At 35.1% G+C, this 24,374-nt stretch overlaps 1 protein-coding gene across 2 annotated transcripts in view; it reads right to left on the bottom strand.

The window, feature by feature from the left end:
* Positions 1 to 24,374, bottom strand: part of STXBP5L (syntaxin binding protein 5L) — a 378,355-nt gene that overhangs the window by 84,416 nt on the left and 269,565 nt on the right. Inside the window, exons 18-19 of one of the 2 annotated variants that reach the window (XM_024769286.1) lie at positions 6,735 to 6,886; positions 4,689 to 4,760 (exon numbers count right to left, since the gene is read on the bottom strand). In XM_024769286.1, coding sequence (XP_024625054.1) covers positions 4,689 to 4,760; positions 6,735 to 6,886 — 224 coding nt within the window. The remainder of the gene's footprint in view (positions 1 to 4,688; positions 4,761 to 6,734; positions 6,887 to 24,374) is intronic. The other variant, XM_024769287.1, reaches the window with a different exon arrangement.

The following is a 24,374-nucleotide window of genomic DNA, read 5'->3' as shown; positions in this document are numbered from 1 at the left end:
CCTGGTGGGAAAAAATAGAAACTATTCCCTTTGAGTGTTGGATACCATTTCCTTTAATCCTTTCAGATGGTTCTTTACCTGTCCCTGTGTAGCTACATCATAGGTATGTGTTGATCTGTTGGAGGAGGAAACTGTAGATCTCTGGGATCCTCTCTTTAGGAGCTGTAGCTGCTTTGGTTTCCCCCGTTTCTCATCTCCATCTTCTCAGCATAGGGAGTTGACTGGTTTCCTCTTGGGTTTCCCCTTCTCCCTTTGCTGCAGTCTAGAAACTCTCTCAGGGCAATAAAGAGGTATGGTTATAGGGTTCACTTCTTTTGTTTCTTATCTGTCAGAAATTACTGTTCTTCATTGTCTGATGTCCCATGTCTTAAAAACCACAGCTTCATTTATTATGGCTGTTTCTGTTTGTTTGAGGCAGGATGTTAAATCTTGTCCCTGTTACTCTATGGTCAGAAGTGTAAGTTCAAAGCTTTGTCTGATTCCTTCTTATCTTGTAACGATTCACTTAAATGTTTCCTCCTCAGATAGGCCCTTCCCTAACAACACTCTCAAAAATAGGTCCAACTTTTCCATGTCTAATTTTTCTCTTTCATAGGATTGCTTTCTTTTTTCAACTGTAATTGTTTATCTATGAATTTCTTTATATGTTTTCTCTTATAAATTGAGGGGAGACTATAATTATTTCATTCATCATTATATATCTACTGCCTAAAAAATGTTTTATACAGAGGATGCTTAATAAATATTTTTTAAATAAATGGACTTTTCCCATTCATTGTTTACCATAATTTTTGCTAGTTTTTGTTCCTTGAGGCATTCCTCTTATTGTTTTACTCCTCCTCCATTCTTGACTTTCTCCATTTTAAAAAAAATAAATTAATTTTATTTATTTATTTTTGGCTGCGTTGGGTCTTTGTTGCTGCGCGTGGGCTTTCTCTAGTTGCAGCAAGTGGGGGCTACTCTTCGTTGCAGTGCAAAGGCTTCTCATCACGGTGGCTTCTCGTTGTGGAGCATGGGCTCTAGGCTCGTGGGCTTCAGTTGTGGCATGTGGGCTAAGTAGTTGTGGCTCACGGATTTAGTTGCTCCGTGGCATGTGGGATCTTCCCGGACCAGGGCTCGAACCTGTATCCCCTGCATTGGCAGGCAGATTCTTAACCACTGTGCCACCAGGGAAGCCTGCTCCATTCATTTTTGAAAATGTTTATTTGCCTCTCTTTGCTAGTTTTCTCTTATCTTTCCCTTTTCGTTCAATTTTTCTTTATGTTACTGATTTGTATTTCCAGGATCTGTTATGACTCCCCACACTCTGAACAAACTATGCAGTGAAAGAGAGAAAATGTCTGTAGATAGGACTGAAACTTTCCAAAGGAAAGGATTCCCCAATGCATAACTAGAAATTGATGCACAAGCACCTTTTCTGACAATGTTCTACCTTAAGCATACCTTCCAAACCTCCTTTTGTTCAAATGGTATATTATCAATTTTTTTTAAGTAAATACCTCTTCAACACTGGTAAGGTTGTTCTAATAATGTTCTTTCTCAACTACCTTTTAAGTTGTCAAGCAAGCATGTCCTTTTGTTTATGTACATTGTGAACTTTTCTCAAATGTGCACTTCTACTATGTAGTCAAATTATAGATATTACCAACAAACAAAAACCTTTAACCACAAAGCATTAACTAGCAGAACTTCTCATTATAACAAGTAGAAAGAGCACTAGGTGATGAGGCAGCTGACTGGATGTTAGCCCTAAATTCTTCCATAGATTTGTTGTATTCTGGAAAGGTTATTTAACCTGTGACGTGGTTTCATCTTCTATTATAATAATAATGTCTAATATTTATAGAAGTGCAATTATAAACACTAATCTTGAAAAGTTCCAAAAGTCTCTAAGGGGAAAGTAGGGATTATGATTTTTACTTTATATATGAGAAAAAAGAAACTCAGAGCAGTTAAATGACTTGCTTAAGATTATAAATGTAATGAGTAGTCAATAAGAAGAAAAGGCAGAACTTGATATAAACCTTCTCACCCTATGTCTCTTGCTCTTTCCAAAGCATTTCTTTGCATCCACAAATCATAGTCCCATGGAAGACATAGAACATCTTTTATGGCCTTCTGAGGACTTGATTTTACTCGTCTTGACACTTTAATTCTTTGTTTAGAAGAAACTATGATTTCTTTTGCAAAATTCCAGTGAACCCAGAAGCCATGTCTACTCTCATTTATCAAATCTGAAAATTCTGCTGGCTATTCTTGTTAGCAAAAAGAGTCTCCTGTCATGCTCTATTTCACTACCATCATCATTGACTTGCTGAGCTCATACTTGTGCTGGGTGTAGAGGATAATAACAATTTTAGATATGGTTTTCAGGTTCTTATCATGCATTTATAAAGGTAGAGCATATGCATAAAAATACAAACAAATCTAAGTACCAATTAAATGGTTCAGACACTACTGTGTAGAAGCCTGTACACCGTAGGCACTATAGACATTTAAATTAAGGAATTGGTGCAAAGGGCTCTAATGGCAGCAGGAAAGGTTTACTATAGGGAGTGAAATCTAAGGAAAGTTTCACTTATAAATAAATTATAAGTGTAGTAAGATACATACACTGGCTTAAGAGGAGTGTTTCTATAGCAGTAGTAGAAAATTCATTTGAAGATGCAGATAAGAATTATATTTTAGAGTACCCTGAATGAAGGTTTAAAATCTTGGCTTTTTTATTCTGAAGGCAACATAAGATTATTGAAGTAATTAACTTTAATATCATGGTTGATATTGTAGAATTCAGATTAAGAGCCTGCTTCTTATCCTCAGAATCCAACTTCTTTTTACTATAAAAGCATTATGTGTTTATTATAGAAATACCATAAAATACATTAAAAGAAATTTATAAAATCTACAGTCTCATGTTCCAGAAACTTTTTCTATCTGTACAGATGGATGCATTCTTACACACACACACACACACAGTAGGGGGAGTCTACCTTGAGAAGGCTAAACTAGGATTCTGAAGTCTGAGTATGTGTGTTAAACAACCTGGAAACTATTTTCAGGAAAGGTTGTGGCTGAAACCATTTAGGTGGTAGGGGATGGGTAACGAAGAATAGTATAGGAGAGAGGTCAACAAATTTATGTGAGGAGCAAGACAGTAAATATTTAGGTCTCATGGGCCATATGGTTTCTTTTTTGCTTTTAAAGGTGGGCAATTATTTTCCCTCCCTATCCCACCCCTCTAGGTGGTCACAAAGCATCGAGCTGATCTCCCTGTGCTACGTAGTTGCTTCCCACTAGCTATCTATTTTACGTTTGGTAGTGTATATATGTCCATGCCACTCTCTCACTTTGTCCCAGCTTACCCTTCCCCTTCCCCGTATCCTCAAGTCCATTCTCTAGGGGCCATATGGTTTCTGTTGCAACTACTCAATTCTGCCATTGTAGTTTGGAAGCAGCCAGAAACAATATGTAAATGAATGAGTTTGGCTGTGTTCCAATACAACTTTTATGGAAATTTTAATTATGGAAACTAAAATTTCATATAATTTTCAGGTGTCAAGAAATGTTATAATACCTAATAAGTTTCTGTTTTAGTAACAGCAGAAGCCAACACAGATATGTGTTCTATCACAAGCACCAGGAGTAGAGGCAGTGGGAAGCACTGAAAAAGGGGGTGCTCAGCGTAGAAAACTAAAGAATAGTTCCGAGCAAAAATAAGTCACCCTCTGCACCCCAGAAAAACTTTAAGGCTTTCACAGGTATTGACTTCCTTTAGCTAATGGAACACAAAATTCTAGGTTTTTATAAGTGATGTAATTCTATTAAGTATGTACAAGCTGGTGAGGTGAGGTCTGAAGAAGTTTAGGATACAAGCAACAAACATGTATGTATCCATATATATATTTTATACAAATATGAGATTGTCTTATATGTATTAAGTTCTTTTTAAACATATTGATTAACATATTATATACATCTTCTCATGTCAATAAATATTCACCCATAGTATCACTAGTATCATCTGCACCTCCAATCATACTCTCACTCCCCACTCTTTCTGCACCATTTAATAGAATATCTGACACACCATCTTCAGATTTGCATTTGCTACCATGGTAAATGTTAATATTAGTGACTTTTATTTGTGACCTTGATTCCCCAGTTTCACAGTGTTTGTTTCCTAAAATCACTATAGAAATGTGTGTTTGTATATTCTATTTTAATGAAAAGCATCAGAAATGCTACCTCCAAGAAATCTAATTACATTAGAAAAAGCAAGTATTGTGGCCCTGGTTAAAATAATTTTATAAAATGGCCAAAGGCATAAGGTTTCCAAAATAAGCATTCAATTATTATTGATGCTAGAATATCAGGTTTATTATTTACAAGGACACCATGGCTCTTCCTCCTCAAAACAAAAGACAATGGCTCTTGGACTAATAGCACATGGTACACATGGTTTGAAATAAACACTGAAACAATGAATATGGGTAAATGGGTATATAACTATTTGAAATATTTATATAATTTTTATTAAAATTATCAGGTTGCATTTCCATAACAAAACAAAAATTTGCATGCATGCTGAATGTGTTTTTAAAAACACATTACTAAGCACAGATATATGGATTTAACTCAAGCATTATGACTTAAAAAAAAGCTATTTGCCTAACCTTTATTGAACTTACTCTGGTAGGAAGTACGGATCCGTTTCGTTAAATCAGGATAAAAGTTAGACAGGCCACGCATGCAAAAGTTGTCTTTGGAACATGCCAGAACACCAGCATCAGCAGCAGGCAGAAGAAAGAGAGAAAAATAGTCTAAAGTGAAAGGAAGTGATATCATACCAGAATATAGAACAGCCAAGATGAAGAAATTGCAGCAAGTTTAGGTAATCAAATTAGAAAGGAGATATTAAAAAATTAAATCAATTAGAAAGTGAGGTGATAGATGAATGATGAGAATGCTGTAGTAATTTTATTTAATCAAATATCTTATAAAAATAAATGGCATATTTCTCTTTATGCTTTTTACATAGTAAACTTATTTAGCTTATAAGTAATATGTATGTTACCACATAAATATAAAAATGGTTGTCTTTAATCTTCAGTATTAACAAGAAAGCTTAGGGATTTTAGTCTTTTTTTTAATAACAGAGTACTCATTATATATACTAAATACAAGCAGAGTTTACAACTTCATCACAGTTTTTCCTAATTTTAAAGTCATTAAAATTCTGAGCTCTAATCATAATTTTTGAGGCTCAGTAAGTTTAAATTAAATAATTGTATTACCTCTGTCAAAATATACACTTTGTCATCCCACTGTGTATATCCAGCAAGTAATTTAGATGTTGTCTTAGGATCCACAGCTTTTCTGATTGAATTAGTGTTTCAGCATGCAAACAGTGCCTACTATCCCCTAACATCTTTCTATCAAGAGTCCATAAACTTTCAAAAGTCAACTTTCTCTTTCTCAATCGTGAGGGGATCTCATGGTACATTCATGCACAATTTCTCTATTCTGCCTTTGTTTCAAAAGCCAGTAGTGGTAGAAGCAGAACCTGTCTAATTTTACATTGCTGGCACTCATAAAATATTGCTAAAAGTTGAGATCCCTAACAAAACTCCAGGTTCTGAAGGAGAACTTTTGTGCTCCTGAAAAGGGTCTAAATTAGCAATTTGGAAAGGGTATAGGTTTACAAAAGAAAGATTAACAAAGAAGGAGAATTTCAGTATATCAAGTAATTTTTCATTAGTTCAAAAGGAAACTTCATTTATTACCACATTCAGATGTTAAATTTGGCACATTTGCTATTTAGAAAATAACACCTACCATAATGTACTCTTTTTACTTTAAAATAGTCTTTACGTGGGTATATTTAGTAAAAGTGTCAATATTCAACTGATTATTTTTAAAAAAGTAGAAAATTTTAAAAACTGTATAAAATAACACATAATACTATAGATGCATTTCCACCTGCAAACCTTTTAGCTCAGCCAATATTTTACCAACTAAACTATGTCAGTGGACAGAAAATATACAAAATGTTGGCAATGTTTGCAAAGCCAACTATTTGGATATGTACTGAAATTTTAGTACAACTTTGGATAATTTGGCATATCAAGGTTTGGCATTATACGTAGAAAGTATTTTGGCTTGTATTTTACTAACTTTATATGTTTTTCTAATTTGTCTTGTCAAGAAAAATATCATCTTTCATAGCATTTTAAAATGTTAATAATGTTTACTGCATTTGTGAAAATACCTCCAAGAAAGTCACCATCCAACAAGGAAAGGTGACAGCCAAAAAATGGAGTTACTTTAAAATATTAAAACTAGTGAATGACCTTAAGTTATATTTTTAAAGCTATCATATATTAGAAGAAAACTATCCCAGTTAACACAACCATTGCAAGCAGCTTTTTCAACTAGATAGCCTGGTTTTCTTAGCATTTTTATATTTAATATCTTATCTTTTGTTATTTTTTAGGAATTCAACTTAAGAAACTTGAGATCCTTCCTAACGTTAACAACAAATTGAAGTTTAAACACCTCCTTTACCCTTTCAAAGATTCTTACTATGTTTCTGACCAATTTTACTTACGTGGTATTGTAAAGTATGTTGACTTTATATTGCTGTGCATTTGAATAGCATCACAGAAGAAAGACAAGAAATCTAAAGGTAAGAAAACAGGTGAACTAATCAAGTTCATAACGATCTTATCTCCTACCTGCAATGAACTGCTTGTTTTTTCGAGGAGACCGTGGTTGTCGTTGGTATAGGTCACTTGATCTATATAGGTCAATGGTCCCCATGCTTAACAGTACTGTCTTCTGTATAAAATCCACCACAGCCAACCCATTGCAGTTCCCAAATGCAACTCTGAGAGGAAAAAAAACAATGCAACTAGAATGTATTACACCAACCATTATTATTTTTATCTCTGAATTAAAAAATAAATAAGATTATTGGAAAGTAATGCTTTAGGGTTGGGTAAGTCAGGCAGTGACTGGTGAAAGTCAGGAAGGATATGGTGGCTTTACATAGGATAGGTTAACCTTATATAATAGCCATGACCACTGCAAAAAATAGGAATGACCTGCAATCATATTTTCTCATATATTTTATCATGTAAGTAGTGATTACTCAACTTGCTCTTTAACTTGATTTTATGTTTTTACAGATGAATCATATAAAATCTTTTTGCTATGAAGGGGGGAACAGATCAAGAAATGTCATACTTCAATAGCTACAGCTGCTTAGGTATGCAATTAGGGGACTTTTTTCAAAAATAATAATTATTAGGTTCGAAATTAATTCTCTTCTTAAACAGAGTGTATACTTAACACAAGATTTTACATAAAGATTAACTACATATATCAAAGATTTTGACACCATAGTAGATATGAACAGAGATCTAACTCATTCACAAAAATTTTTAAATTTCTCAATCTTTTGTTCTTTATTTTGTCCCATTTACTAAAATACAAAGGCCATTTGATTAATTTCTTAACTAAATCTCCTGAAAAATTAAAATGGATCTCCTAAGCAGGCATTTTGGTCACCTTAACAACTGGCATACACTAAACTCTCTTTTTGATCCATTTACAACATGCCCTCTAGCTGAACAATTGTAAATCTGCTTTTTGTTTCCTAAAGTAAATATAAAATAGTTGTATAAAAGTTGTTTTGCTCATTTTATGTAATTCCACGTTGTTTTATTACTTAGATTGAATATGACTGACAAATCATCCGCTTACTCTAAATCTAGTTATTTCTATTCCACCATATTGCCTTCCTCATGAAAAGTGAAAAGTTTTGCTACCATACTATACTAGATGTTTTGCTATTTTACATAAAGTTCCACATCTTCCAGGAAGACAGATTCTGGAAAATTGGAAAAAACACTGTTATAAAAGTCAGAAGATCCTATCTCATCATTTATAGGTTATGTGATTGAGAAAAATAATGAATCTTGTGAGGCCTTAGCTTCTTTACTTTGTAATGAGAATTATAACGCTAGATTTATCTAGTTCACAGAGCTTTTATTAGCATCAAGTCAGAAATGTTATTAAAGTAGTTTGAAAAATTTCCACACAAAAGTAGAACTGATCTTAATATTATTATAAGTGCAATATTATACATACTATATATTGTAGCAAATTAATATCTCTAAACTTTTAATGTTAAAAAGTAGTTAATTACTTCTGCTTACAGGTATGAGAGAGTTCCCAAATGCAGTACTGAGAAGAGAAAAAAAGGCAACTAGAATGTATGACACCAACAAAAATATTTTTCTTTTTGAATTAAAAATAAGAATACTGGGGACTACCCTGGTGGTACGGTGCTTAAGAATCCACATGTCAGTGTAGGGGACACGGGTTCGATCCCTGGTCTGGGAAGACCCCATGTGCCGGGGAGCAACTAAGCCTGTGAGCCACAACTACTGAAGTCCATGTGCCTAAAGCCCGTGCTCCGCAACAAACTCCGCCGCAATGAGAAGCCTGTGCACCACAATGAAAAGTAGCCCCCACTTGATGCAACTGAGAAAGCCTGCATGCAGCAACGAAGACTCAACGCATCCATAAATAAATAAGTAAGTAAGTATGTAAGAATCCTGGAAAGTTATACCTTAGGTTTGGGGAGGTTAGGCAATTGTTGAAAAGTCAACATGGATACTGGATTTAATCTCCTACCTTAACTAAGAAGCTGAACAAAATATATTAAACGGCAGTCTTCACACATTGGTCAACAGGCAACATAGAATAAGATGAGAGAAGGATAACAATCGAAGTAAACTTTAGTTTAAACTAAGTGTTCTAGCTTACTGAATGGAGAGATTTCCCAGGAAACCGAAACTCAAGGAGAGATCAGAAGTCTCACCAAACCAAGGAGACAGAAATCAGAGTCTAATGTGGCAAAAACAGAATTTATGAGGCAAAATACTAGAGAAAAGAGAGCTGCATAGATAGAATACACCAGAGATTTATAGAATGGTTCTCTTGAAATTTTGTCTGGGTACTGATCGGTGTATCCATGTGAATAAACTACCCCAGGCTTGGGAACAAACCACCAAAAGGATAAAGCAGAACAATTCACAAAGCTCATACAAGGCTGAGAATATTTCATGTCACTACCAGCCAAACTGCTGAGATCTCCAACTACATGGGAAAACAGATACAGGGGTGTCACTTCAGTAGTGGGAACAAATTAGCCATAAACTAAAGGCTTTTCTAGACCCACCCTAAAAAAGCTTAAAAACTGATTCTAAGTAACATAACTTCCTTCCAGATAACTATCTATTGAAAAGAATCCAACAAAATATCACCATAAATGTAAAATTCACAATGTTAACTATATGAAAAGTAGTAGGTATCAAGAAAAAGACGGATAACCAGAGGAAAAAAGTAAATCACCAGAAACATACCTAGAAATAAAAGAGATGATAAAATTAGCAGAAAAGGATATTAGAAATGCTTTGGAAAATATATTCCAGATATTCAAGAAGGCTGAGGAAAACATGAATGTGATAAAGTGAGAATTAGAAGATATTAAAAAGACTCAAATTTTGAGAGGTAATTTAATCATTTCAGATATACTTTTATCTGAATATTAGACATCATAGCAGAGAAGAATAGTGAATTTGAATAAAAAGCAATAGAAAATTTCCAAAAAGAAACATGAGAGAGAAGAAAACCCCAAAGCATCACTGACCCCTGGGACAAAATTGAGCAGTCTAGAATAAATGTAATTGGAGCCTCAGAAAGGAAGATCAGCAGAAAACATATTTAAAGCAATGAAGCCAAAATAGCAAAATGATAGCCAAACTTGGTAACAGTAAACCTAAAGATCCAAGAAACTCAAAGGATCCTAAGCAGAATCAACATAAAGAAAAATACACCGAAAAATACACCATCACACTGTTGAAAACTAGTGATGAAGAAAAAATGTTAAAAGCACCCAGAGAGAAAAGATATATTTCCTACACAGAGGGAAAGATAAGAATGATGAAATCTACTCATAGGAAACTACACAGTCCAAAATGACATGACATCTTGAAAGCAACAAATGATTATAATGGGTCAAAATAAAATTCTGTGCTCAGCACATATCTTTCAAATGGTGAAATACAGATTTTTACTCATGAATAAAAATCTGAGGGAATCCATCACTAGGAGACATGTAGTATAAGAAATAATAAAGGAAGAGATTGGTTCAAAATGGCAGAGTAGAAGGACATGCTCTCACTCCCTCTTTTGAGAACACTGGAATCACAACTAACTGCTGAACAATCATCGACAGAAGGACACTGGAACTCACCAAAAAAGATACCCCACATCCAAAGACAAAGGACAAGCTGCAATGAGATGATAGGAGGGGTGCTATCACAATAAAATCAAGCCCCATAACTGCTGGGTGGGTGACTCACAAACTGGAGAATACTTATACCACAGAAGTCCACCCACTGGAGTGAAGGTTCTGAGCCCCACGTCAGGCTTCCCAACCTGGGGGTCTGGCAATGGGAGGAGGAATTCCTAGAGAAGCAGACTTTGAAGGCTAGTGGGATTTGATGGCAGGACTGGGGGAAACAGAGACTCCACTCTTGGAGGACACACACAAAGTAGTATGCACATCGGGACCCAGAGGAAGGAGCAGTGACCCCATAGGAGACTGAACCAGACCTACCTGCTAGTGTTGGAGGGTCTCCTGCAGAGAAGGGGGGCAGCTGTGGCTCACCAAGGGACAAGGACACTGGCAGCAGAAGTTCTGGGAAGTACTCCTTGGTGTGAGACCTCCCAGAGACTGCCATTAACCCCACCAAACAGCCGCGGTAGGCTCCAGTGTTGGGTCACCTCAGGCCAAACAAGCAACAGGGAGGGAACCCAGCCCCACCCATCAGCAGACAAGTGGATTAAAGTTTTACTGAGCTCTGGATTAAAGGATTAAAGTGGATTAAAGTTTTACTGAGCTCTGCCCACCAGAGCAACAGTCAGCTCTACCCACTACCAGTCCCTCTCATCAGGAAACTTCTACAAGCCTCTTAGATAGCCTCATCCACCAGAGGGCAGACAGCAGAAGCAAGAAGAACTACAGTCCTGCAGCCTGTGGAATAAAAACCACATTCACAGAAAGATAAGATGAAAAGGCAGAGGGCTATGTACCAGATGAAGGAACAAGATAAAACCCCAGAAAAACTAAATGAAGTGGAGATAGGCAACCTTGCAGAAAAAGAATTCAGAATAATGATAGCAAAGATGATCCAGGACCTCGTAAAAAGAACAGAGGCAAAGATCCAGAAGATGCAAGAAATGTTTAATAAAGACCTAGAAGAATTAAAGAAGAAACAGATGAACAATACAATAGCTGAAATGAAAAATACACTAGAAGGAATCAATAGCAGAATAATGGAGGCAGAAGAACGGATAAGTGACCTGGAAGACAGAACGGTAGAATTCACAGCTGTAGAAAAGAATAAAGAAAAAAGAATGAAAAGAAATGAAGACAGCCTAAGAGACCTCTGGGACAGCATCATACGCAACAACATTCGCATTATAGGGGTCTCAGAAGAAGAAGAAGAGACAGAAAGGACCCGAGAAAATATTTGAGGAGATTATAGTCGAAAACTTCCCTAACATGGGAAAGGAAATTGCCACCCAAATCCAGCAAGTGTAGAGAGTCCCATACAGGACAAACCCAAGGAGAAACATGCCAAGACACATAGTAATCAAATAGGCAAAAATTACACAAAGAAAAATTACTGAAAGCAGCAAGGGAAAAATGACAAATAACATACAAGGGAACTCCCATAAGGTTAACAGCAGATTTCTCTGCAGAAACTCTACAAGCCAGAAGGGAGTGGCATGATATACTTAAAGTAATGAAAGGGAAGAACGTACAACCAAGATTACTCTACCCAGCAAGGATCTCATTCAGATTCGATGGAGAAATCAAAAATTTTACAGAGAAGCAAAAGCTAAGAGAATTCAGCACCACCAAACCAGCTCTATAACAAATGCTAAAGGAACTTCTCTAAGTGGGAAACACAAGATATACAGAGTGAAGTAAGTCAGAAAGAGAAAAACAAATATCGTATATTAGCGCAAATATGTGGAACCTAGAAAATGGTACAGATGAACTGGTTTGCAGAGCAGAAATTGAGACACAGATGTAGAGAACAAAACATATAGACACCAAAGGGGGAAAGTGGCAGGTGGTGGTGGTGGTGGTGTGCTGAATTGGGAGATTGGGGTTGACATGTATACGCTGATGTGTATAAAATGGATGACTAATAAGAACCTGCAATATAAACAAACAAAACAATTAATACTAAACTTTCTTTGGGTTATTTGTATGGAAATATGTTAATATAAATGTTTCAGACATTACATGAAATTTCTAAAAATCTTATATGTTCTGGTATAATGTTATATGTCATAATTCTAGTTATTACTTTAAAATGTATATCTCAGAAATAACTAAATTTCCTTGTCAATTGCATTATTATGAACTTTCATCAAATCTTTAACTGTGGTCATTTTTAAGTCTTTTGTCATTTACAGACAGTTCTGGGTGTATTCTGATGCTTTTGAAAATATGTTCCTATAAAAGGGTTTCATCTTCAAGGAATTCATGGAAAAGACTCTGACAAGTACAGGTTTCTGGTAACTGACTATACTGCTGAACTGAATGAATAAGCATTTTCAGAACTCTAATGGAAAACTGATGAACTCATAAAAGTGCTAACAAAAGATCAAGATAAAAAAATTAATTACACGGGACTGAGTGAACTGATGAGGATGTTTATAATTTTTGTGACTTTCTGTTTGAATAAAAAATATATATATATATACACACACACACATATGTACTATTTGCTCAACTCCTAAATATACACTTTTCACATTTTAATGTTCTTAAAAAAAAGGATGACTAATAAGAAAATAAACATTAAAATTTTAAAAAGCATTTCCAATATAAAATAGAGCAAAAAAGGGAATGAAATGTTGCCATTTGCAGCAGCATGAGTGGACTCAGATGGCATTATGGTAAGTGAAGTAAGTCAGACAGAGAAAGACAAATACTGCGTGTTATCACTTATATGTGGAATCGAAAAAAAATACATCAAACTAGTGAATATAACAAAAAAGAAGCAGACTCAACAGATAAAGAGAACAAACTAGTGGTTACCAGTGGGGAGAGAAGGAGAGGGGTCTGGGAGTAGGAAGTATAAACTATTGGGTGTAAGATAGGCTCCAGGATGTATTGTACAACATGGGGAATGCAGCCAATATTTTGTAATAACTATAAATGGAAAGTAACCTTTAAACATTGTATATAAAAACTAGAGCAACTGTACTGTAGGAACACAATATGCCTTCTAATCCCTTGTATATAAAATAGCTACCGTATTCTCCATAGCATTATCTTATTCTAGAATTTTTTGGCCTGTCGGTATTGATAACTTATAGCTGAAGTATTAAAAAGAAATAATAAAGGAAGTCCTTTAGGCAGAAGAAAAATGATTCCAGATTAAAATATGGATCTACACTAAGTAATGAAGAACACCATAAGTGGTTAAATATGTGGATTAATATTAAAGACTCATTTCTTCAAAAAATCATTGATCACTGAAAATGCAAATAACAATGTATTGTGGGATTTATAACATGATAGAAATAAAATATATGGCAACAGTAGTACTAAGAGCAGGAAGAGAACAGGAAGAGAGATAGAAGTATACTGTTAAAGGATTCTTATATGTGAAGTGGTATAATGCTGTTTATTTATTTGAAGTTAAAGATGTATATATACATAATAAACCAAAGAGCAAAATGTAAATTAAAAAAAAAGTTTTTAAATTAAAATTTAAAACCAATACTTAGGACAATAGGACATAAAATAGAATCATTAAAAGGTACCATAAAAAAAATGCGAGAACAAATGGGACAAATAGAAAATAGAAAAATCTTTTCATTCAAGGCAACAATAGGGATAATCACATTAAAGTCAATAAATTGTCTAAACACTCCAATTAAGGGCAGAGATTGCCTGAGTGGAAAAAAAAAATTCAGATCCAATATATGTTGCCTACGACAAATACAGTTTAAAAATAAATTAAAAGAATGGAAAATGTATACCATGAAAACACTAATTAAATGAAGGCTGAAGTGGCTATATTAATGGATCATTAATATAGACAAAGTATATTTCAGAACAAGAAAAATTTTGAGAGATAAATAGGGAGAATGATTATGAAGTCAGTTCATCAAGAAGATATAGCAACCTTTTATGTGGATTCATCTGGTAACAGACCTTCAAAATACATGGAGAAATACTGAGAGTTAGAAGGAAAAACAGACAAATCTACAATTAAGGCTGAGGATGCAAACATTCTTCTTTCAATAATCGATAGAATTATTAGGCAAAAAATAATTAGAATATAGAAGTTCTGAACAACACTATTGACATCCTTGACTAAACTGAAATTTATAGAACTCTCCATCCAATACTCATAATAGCATCAAACTATAAAATAGGTATAAATTTAACACATGTAGAAAATATGTATACAGAAAATTATAAACCATGCTGAGGGAAATGAAAGAAGACCTAAATAAAGAGATGTACCTTGATCAATGGTCAGAAAACTCAATATTGTTCATTTTCCCCAAATTGATCTACAAAGTGAAAGCAACTCCAAACAAAATCCCAGCAGACATTTTTTGTTTAAGAAATTGAAACATGATTCTAAACTATGTATGAAAATGCAGTGATCTAGAATAGCCCAAACGGTTTTGAAAAATAAAGTTTAAGGAGCTACACTATAAAATTTCAAGACATACTCTAAAGCTACAGGAATCACAATAGGCTGGTATTGAAAAAGTATTGAAAAAATATAAATATTAGCGTAATGGAACAATATCCACAAACACACACATAAATGACAATATTTGGCAAAAGTGCTATGGCAACTCAGAGGAAAGATAATATTTTCAATAAATGATAAAACAATTAGATACCCATAAATTAAAAATGGAGCCTTAACTTTCACCTTTCATAAAACGCAAAAATTAACTTAAAATGGATCAGAAGAAAATCATAGTAATCTTGGGTTAGACAACAGTTTAAAAGGGCATGAAAAGCACAAACCATAAAATAAAAAATTGATAACCTGCATGACATCAAAATTAAATCATTTTGCTCTACAAAAGATACCATTAACAAAATGAAAAGATTAGCCACAGACTGAGAGAAGATATTTGGAAAATACATATCTTATTCAAAATATTTACAGAACTCCCAGTAATAATAAGACAACTTGATTTAAAAAGTAGGTAAAAGTTTTGAACAGACATTTCACCAAACAAGATGCACAAATGTGAAATAAGCACTTTAAAGATGCTGAACATCATTAGTTACTAGGAATATGTAAATTAAAATCACTACTAGATACCAGTGAACCCATCACTGGTATCTAATTGAAAAGACTGACAATAGGAAGTGTTGACAAGAATGTGGAAAAACCAAAACCCTCATGCATTGCTGGTGGGATAGCAAAATGATATAACCTCTTTATAAAATAGTTTATCCTGTCTCATAAACATATACTTACCATATGACTCAGTAATTCTCCTATCTACTCAAGAAAATACAAATAAATGTTACACAAGGACTTTTACCTGAATGTTAATAGCAGATTTATTCATAACAGCCCCAAACTGGAAACAACCCAAATTTCCACCGTTAATGGACACAACACATTTTTGTATATCCACATAATGGGATATTATGCAGCAATGAAAATAAGGATGAATCACAAAAGCATTATGCTAAGTGAAAGAAAACAAACAAAATTATTTATGTTTCTATTTCTATAAAATGGTAGTATATGTAAAAACTACGGTGACACAAAGCAAATCAGTGGTTTTGTGGGGCCAAGGAGTGAGAGGTAATAATTGAATGCAAAGGGCATGAGAGAACCTTTTAAGGTGATGAATAGTTTTTATAAAATTAGTCTGTTGGTGGTTACATAACTTATAGTCATGTATATTTGTCAAAACTCATATTACATACTTATAATTGGGAAACTTTATTTCATATACATTAATACTTTAATAAAGTTTATTTTTAACATTAATATTTAATTAAATTATTACCAGAATGGACCCACGTGCTTCCTGACCTGGTGGTTGACCGTCCCACCATGCTTTGAGGGTGCCACCTCTGGCCTAGGGTTGTGGCCCCAGCCCTGAATCAGTGAGGCCAGAAAAAGCAGCTAGGCCAGAGCAATGACTCCAACTTACCAGCCTGGACTCGGGGAAGCCACAGGCTGTTATGCCCCTGGCATGGCATGGCACAGCACCCGCAGTCTGGGGGAGGTTGAGGACAAGATGGTGGAGTAGAGGGACTTGAGCTCAGCTCTTCTCACGAAAACACCAAAATTGCAATTAACTGCTAAACAACCATCAACAAAATAGACTGGAACCTACCAAAAAAGATATTCTATATTCCAAAAACAAAGAAGCCACAACAAGATGGTAGGAGGGGCACCTTTGTAATATAGTCAAATCCCATACTTGCTGTCTGGATTACCCACAAACTGAAAAATGATTATATCACAAAGGTTCTCCCATAGGAGTGAGAGTTCTGAGCCCTGCATCAGGCTTCCCAGCCTGGAGGTCTGGCATCAGGAGGAGGAGCCCCCAGTGCATTTAGCTTTGAAGGCCAGTGGGGCATGAGTACAGGAGCTGCACAGGACTGGAGTAAACAGAGACTACACTTTGGGAGGGCAAACACAAGGCCTTGTGTGCACTGGGATCCATGGCAAAGCAGTGACTCCATAAGAGCCTGAGCTGGACCTACCTGTGGGTCCTGGAGGGTCTCCTGGGGATGTAGGGGTCGGCTGTAGCTCACTCTGGGAGCAAGGACACTTGTGGTGGAGGCCCCAGGGAATATTCATTGGTGTGAGCTCTCCAGGAGGTCACCATTTTGGCACTGAGACATGTCCCCACCCAACAGCCTACAGACTCCAGTGCTGGGATGCCTCAGATCAAACAACCAACAGGGTGGGAACACAGCCACACCGATCAGCAGACAGGCCGCATAAAGTTGTCTGGAGTGCAAGCCATTCCTTGACAAGGCCCTGCCCACCAGAGGGACAAGACCCAGCTCCACCCACCAGTGGGCAGGCACTGGTCCCTCCCATCAGGAAGCCTGCACAAGACCCTGGACCAACCTCACACACCAGGGGGCAAGAGAAACCAGAAGCAAGAGAAACTACAAACATGCAGCCTGAGAAATGGAGACCACAAACACAGAAAGTTAGACGGCAGAGAAATATGAGATGGCAGAGAAATATGTTCCAGGTGAAAGAATAGGATAAAACCCCAGAAGAACAAATAAGTGAAGATAGTCAATCTGCCTGAAAAATAATTCAGAGTAAAAGATGATCCAAGATCTCAGAAAAAGAATGGAGGCGCAAACCAAGAAGATATAAGAAATGTTTAACAAAGGGATAGAAAATTTAAAGAACAGAGATAAACAATACAATAACTGAAATAATATACTAGACGGAATCAGTAGCAGAATAAATGAGGCAGAAGAAAGGATAAGTGAGCTGGAAAACAGATTGGTGGAAATCACGGCCATGGAACAGAATAAAGAAAAAAGAATGAAAAGAAATGAGCACAGTCTCAAAGACCTCTTGGATGACATTAAATGCACCAACATTCACATTATATGCATCCCAGAAGGAGAGGAGAGAAAGGCCCTGAGAAAATATTTGCAGACATAATAGCCAAAAAATTCCATAACATGGGAAAGGAAATACTCAAGTCCAGGAAGCACAGATAGTCCCATACAGGATAAAACCAAGGAGGAACACCCCAAGACACATATTAATCAAGCTGACAAAAAATAAAGACAGAGAAAATATTAAAAGCAAAAGGGAAAAGCAACAAATAACATACAAAGGAATGCCCCACATGGTTATCAGCTGATTTTTCAGCAGAAACTCTGCAGGCCAGAAAGTGGTGGCATGATATATTTAAAGTAATGAAAGGGGAAAACCTATAACCAAGAATACTCTACCCAGCAAGGCTCTCATTCAGATTCAGTGGAGAAATCAAAAGCTTTATAGACAAGCAGAAGCTAACAGAATTCAGTACCACCAAACCAGCTTTACAACAAATGCTAAAGGAACTTCTCTAGGCAGAAAAGAAAAGGCCACAACTAGAAACAAGAACATTACAAATGGGAAAGCACACCAGTAAAGGCAAACATATAGTAAAGGCAGGAAAATATACACACACAAATATGATCACAAAACCAGCAATTGTGAGAAGAGGAGACACAAATGCAGGATATTGGAAAGGCATTTGAAAGTAAGAAACCAGCAACTTAAAAAAATCTTGTATATATATATATAGACTGCTATATTAAAACATCATGGTAACTGCAAACGAAAAACCTACAATAGATACACACACAAAACAGAAAAATCAATCCAAACACAACTCTCTTTTGGCACTGAGACATGTCCCCACCCAACAGCCTACAGACTCCAGTGCTGGGATGCCTGAAGAACAAGAACAAAAGAGAAAGGGAAGAAAAAGGAACTTCAGAAACAAATCCTAAACAATTAACAGAATGGCAATAAGAACATACATATTGATAATTACCTTAAATGTAAATGCTCCAACCAAAAGACTGGCCGAATGGACACAAAAACAAGACCGTATATATGCTGTCTATAAGAGACCCACTTCAGATCTAGGGACACATACAGCCTGAAAGTGAGAGGATGGAAAAAGGTATGCCATGCAAATGGAAATCAAAAGAAAGGTGGAGTAGCAATACTCACATCAGACAAAATAGACTTTATAATAAAGTCCATTGCAAGGGACAAAGGACACTACATAATGATCAAGGGGTCAATCCAAGAAGAAATTATAACAATTGTAAATATATATGCATCCAACATAGGAGCACCTCAATATGTAAGGCTAATATTAACAGCCATAAAAGGAGAAATCAACAGTAACACAAAAATAATAGTGGGGGACTTTAACACCCCACTTACATCAATGGACCGATCATCCAGAAAGAAAATCAGTAAGGAAACATGGGCCTTAAATGACACATTAGACCAGATGAACATTCCATGCAAAAGCAGGAGAATACACATTCTTCTCAAGTGCACATGGAACATTCTCAAGGATAGATCACATGCTGGGCCACAAAGTGAGCCTTGGTAAATTTAAGAAAACTGAAATCATATCGAGCATATTTTCCAGCCACAACACTATGAGATTAGAAATCAACTACAAGAAAAGAACTTGTAAAAATCACAAACACGTAGAGGTTAAACAATATGTTACTAAAAAACCAATGGATCACCAAAGAAATCAGAGAGGAAATAAAAAAATACCTAGAGACATATGAAAACAAAAACACAATGATCCAAAACCTATAGGATGCAGCAAAAGCAGTTCTAAGAGGGAAGTTTATAGAAATACAATCTTACCTCAGGAAACAAGAAAAATAAACAACCTTACACCTTAAGCAACTAGAGAAAGAAGAAAAAACAAAACCCAAAGTTAGTAGAAGGAAAAGAAATCATAAAGATCAGAGAAATAAATGAAATAGAGATGAAGAAAACAGTAGAAAACATCAATGAAACTAAAAGCTGGTTCTTGAAAAGATAAAATTGATAAACCTTTATCCAGACTCATCAAGAAAAAAAGGGGAAAGTGCTCAAATCAATAAAAGTAGAAATGAAAAAGGTGCAGTTACAACTGACACCACAGAAATACAAAGGATCAAAAGAGATTACTACAAACAACAGTATGCCAATAAAATGGACAACCTAGAAGAAATGGACAAACTCTTAGCAAGGTACAACCTTCAAAGACTGAATCAGGAAGAAATAGAATATACGAACAAACCAATCACAGCGATATAAAAACTTCCAACAAACAAAAGTTCAGGACCAGATGGCTTCATGGGTGATTTCTATCAAATATTTGGAGAAGAGTTAACACCTATCCTTCTGAAACTCTTCCAAAAAATTTCAGAAGAAGGAACAGTCTCATACTTATTCTATGAGGCTACCATCATCCTGATACCAAATCCAAAGATATCACAAAAAAAGAAAATTACAGGCAAATATCACTGATGATCATAGACACAAAAATTCTCAACAAAGTGCTAGTAAACCAAATCCAACAATACATTAAGACGATCATACACCATGATCAAGTGGGATTTATTCCAGGGATGCAAAGATTCTTCAATATCCACAAATCAATCAATGTGATACAATACATCAACAAATTGAAGAATAAAAACCATATGATCATCTCAATAGATGTAGAAAAAGCTTTTGACAAAATTCAATACCCATTTATGATAAAAACTCTCCAGCAAGTGGGCACAGAGAGGGAACATACCTCAACATAATTAAGGCCATATAAGCCATATACTTTCAAATTGGAAAAGAAGAAATAAAACTATCACTGTTTGCAGTTGACATGATACTATACATAGAAAATCCTAAAGATACTACCAGAAAACTACTAGATCTCATCAATGAATTCAGTAAAGTTGCAGGATACAAAATTAATACACACAAACCTGTTGCATTTCTATACACTAACAATGAAAGATCAGAAAGAAAAATTAAGGAAACAATCCCATTTACCATTGCATCAAAAAGAATAAAATACCTAGGAATAAACCTATCTAAGGAGGCAAAAGAGCTGTACTCTGAAAACTCTAAGACACTGATGAAAGAATTTGAAGATGACAAAAATAGTTGGAAAGATACACCATGTTCTTGGACTGGAAGAATCAATATTGTCAAAATGACTATACACCCAAGGCAATATACAGATTTAATGCAATCCCTATCAAATTACCAATGACATTTTTCGCAGCAGTAGAACAAAACATTTTACAATTTGTATGGAAACACAAAAGACCTGAAATAGCCAAAGCAATCCTGAGAAAGAAAAACAGAGCTGGATGAATCAGGCTCCCTGACTTCTTCAGTCTATACTACAAAGCTACAGTCATCAAAACAGTATGGTACTGGCAGAAAAACAGAAATACAGATTAATGGAACAGGATAGAAAGCCCAGAAATAAACCCATGAACCTATGATCAATTAATCTCCAACAAAGAAGGCAAGAATATACAATGGAGAAAACACAGCCTGCTCAATAAGCGATGCTGGGAAAACTGGACAGCTACAGGTAAAGGAATGAAATTAGAACATTCTCTAATTCCATACACAAATATGGATTAAAGCCCTAAATGTAAGACTGGATACTATAGAACTCTTAGAGGAAAAGTAGGCAGAAGACCCTTTGACATAAATGGCAGCAGTATCTTTTTGGATTTACCTCCTATAGTAATAAAAATAAACAAATGGGACCTCATTAAAGTTAAAGCTTTTGCACAGAAAAGGAAACCATAAACAATACGAAAAGACAACCCACAGAATGGGAGAAAATATTTGGAAATGAAGCCACTGACAAGGGATTAATCTCCAAAATCTACAAACAGCTCATGCCACTCAATAACAAAAAACAAATAACCTAATCAAAAAATGGGCAGAAGATCTAAACAGACATTTCTCCAAAGAATTTATAGAGATGGTCAAAAAGCACGTGAAAAGATGCTCAACATTCCTAATTACTAGAGAAATTCAAATCTAAAGCACAATGAGGTATCACCTCACACCTGTTGGAATGGCCATTATCAAAAAGTCTACAAATAATAAATGCTGAAGAGGGTGTGGAGAAAAGGGGACCCTTCGACAATGTTGGTGGTAATGTATAGATAAATTGGTATAACCACTATGGAGAACAGTATGGAGGTTCCTAAAAAAATTAAAAATAATACTTCCATATGATCCAGCAATCCCACTCCTGGGCATATATCTGGAGAAAACCATGGTTCGAAAGGATACATTCACCCCAGTGTTCATTGCAGCACTATTTACAATATCCAAGACTTGGAAACAACCTAAATGTCCATTGACAGATGAATGGATAAAGAAGATATGGTACATACATATAATGGAATATTACTCAGCCATAAAAAAGAACAAAATAATGCCATTTGCAGCAACACAGATGGACCTAGAGATTATCATATTAAGTCAGACAGAGAAAGACAAATATCATACGATATCACTTATATGTGGAAACTAAAAAGATAATGCAAATGAACTTATTTACAAAACAGAAGCAGGCTCACAGACTTCAAAAACAAACTTATGGTTTTCAAAGGGGAAAGGTGTGTGGGTTGGATAAATTAGGAGGTTGAGATTAACATATACACACTACTATATATAAAATATATAATCAACAAGGACCTACTGTGTAGCACAGGGAACTCTACTCAATATTCTGTAATAATCTATATTGGAAAAGAATCTGAAAAAGAATGGATCTATGTATATGTATAACTGAACCACTTTGCTGTACACCTGAAACCAACAGAACATTGTAAATCAACTATACCCCAATATAAAAAACGTTAAATTAAAAAAAAAATACCACCAAAATGGCAGTCTGAAAGAATCACAGCTAGAGTTATAGAGTTGTGGACTGTGGTCCCTAATAGTGTTCTGGAGAGAAACGGACAGAGAACAATAGGTAGAGAAAAAAATACTTTTAATTGGATATTTTGGTTAACCTACACAAAAGGTAATTTCACTGAGAAAAAAGTGTGTGATTTTTTTCTTCCAATATTTTGTAGGTGAGGAAATTCAAAAGAAAATACTAATCAACAGGGAGATATTTTCAAGATTTGGGATTTATAATAAAAATAACTAATTTTATTAGTCCCTTCTTTGTTTCTTTAATCAACATCTACCTTAAAGTCTGTGTCTTATTAAATTAGCTCTTTTAAATTGTATGGGTTGATAAACTTTTCTATTTTATTAGTATAAAATATTTTTAAATAAAGAAATTAATATAATTTGTCTACTTTAGAAAGGGAATTAAAAGTATAGATTATAAATTCTCTACAAGTCCTATGGGCATCCTGTTCTATTTGCCATTTATAAACAATGTTAATGTATAAGCACTTACATAAGTGAAAATCAAATATTTTAAAAATATTCCTATTTCATATCTTTAAATGTATGTTGGTGCTTCAAGAAATTACTTTCCTGGGACTTCCCTGGTGGTCGAGTGGTAAAGAATCCACCCTACAATGTAGTGGATGCGGGTTTGATCCCTGGTCAGGTAACTAAGATCCCACATGCCACAGGGCAACTAAGCCAGGGCACCAGAACTACTGACCTCTCGTGCCTCAACTAGAGAGCCTGTGTGCCATAAACTACAGAGCCCACGTGCTCTGGAATCCACGCAACACAACTAGAGAGCCCACGTGCCCTGGAGCCTCTGCGCCACAACGAGAGACGCCTGCGCCACAACAAAGAGCCTGTGCGCCACAATGAAGAGCCCGCACACCTCAATGAAAGATCCTGCATGCCTCAAAGAAGATCCCACGTGCTGCAACTAAGACCCGATATAGCCAAAAATAAATAAAATTAAATTTTAAAGAAGAAATTACTTTTCTTTCTAAAGCTGTAACTCAAAATATTGACAAAAAACAAGTTTAAATATGAGTTTATTTAATGACTGGATACTAGGTCACAACATGAAAAGCAAAAACTTGCTTTTAAGTACCTTAACATTTTTGTTATTGATATATACTCAGGAAAAATGCTCATGTGATATGTAGTTGATACACTCTGGAAAAATTAGACTGATTTAATAATTTCATCTTTAAAACAGCTTTGTGTTTTCTCTCTGATTTTACCACCATGTAAAAATAAACAAGTAGTGCTAACATTAAGTTAAATTAAAATTAAACATTTAAGCCCAATAAAACAGAATTGAAAGCTCAGTTCCTTAGTCTTAGTAGCTTTATTTCAAGTGCTCAGTGTAGCTAGCAGTACCATATTTTACTGCACAGATTATAGAACATTTCCTTACTGCACAAAGTTCTACTGGACAGCTGTAAGTTATGTAAGCCTTAGGTTTATTTTCTCATAAAAAGTCTAATTAATTTTAATTTCCTAAATTCCCAATATCAATTGTCTTGGTCAAAGAAACAAATACTATTTTAATATTATAAAATTCTGTATTTAAAGAAATTATGAAAGACAAGACCTGAATAAAATGGACTTATAACACTACAAATCATTAGGCCTTCATGTATTGGCTCAAATTATAATTTCTAGATCTTTAATTATATTCAAGAACTTAGTTTAGTGTCAAACTGAATTTACTGATAATTTAGGATACCTGGATAATTTACAAGAAAAAGACATACAGACAGGTATTCAGAT

This window comes from Neophocaena asiaeorientalis, unplaced genomic scaffold (assembly GCF_003031525.2).
Source record: "Neophocaena asiaeorientalis asiaeorientalis breed wild unplaced genomic scaffold, Neophocaena_asiaeorientalis_V1.1 scaffold671, whole genome shotgun sequence".
Taxonomy (NCBI): Eukaryota; Metazoa; Chordata; class Mammalia; order Artiodactyla; family Phocoenidae; genus Neophocaena; species Neophocaena asiaeorientalis.
Note: the sequence above shows the minus strand (reverse complement) of the source record. Positions and strands in the feature narration are given on the sequence as shown.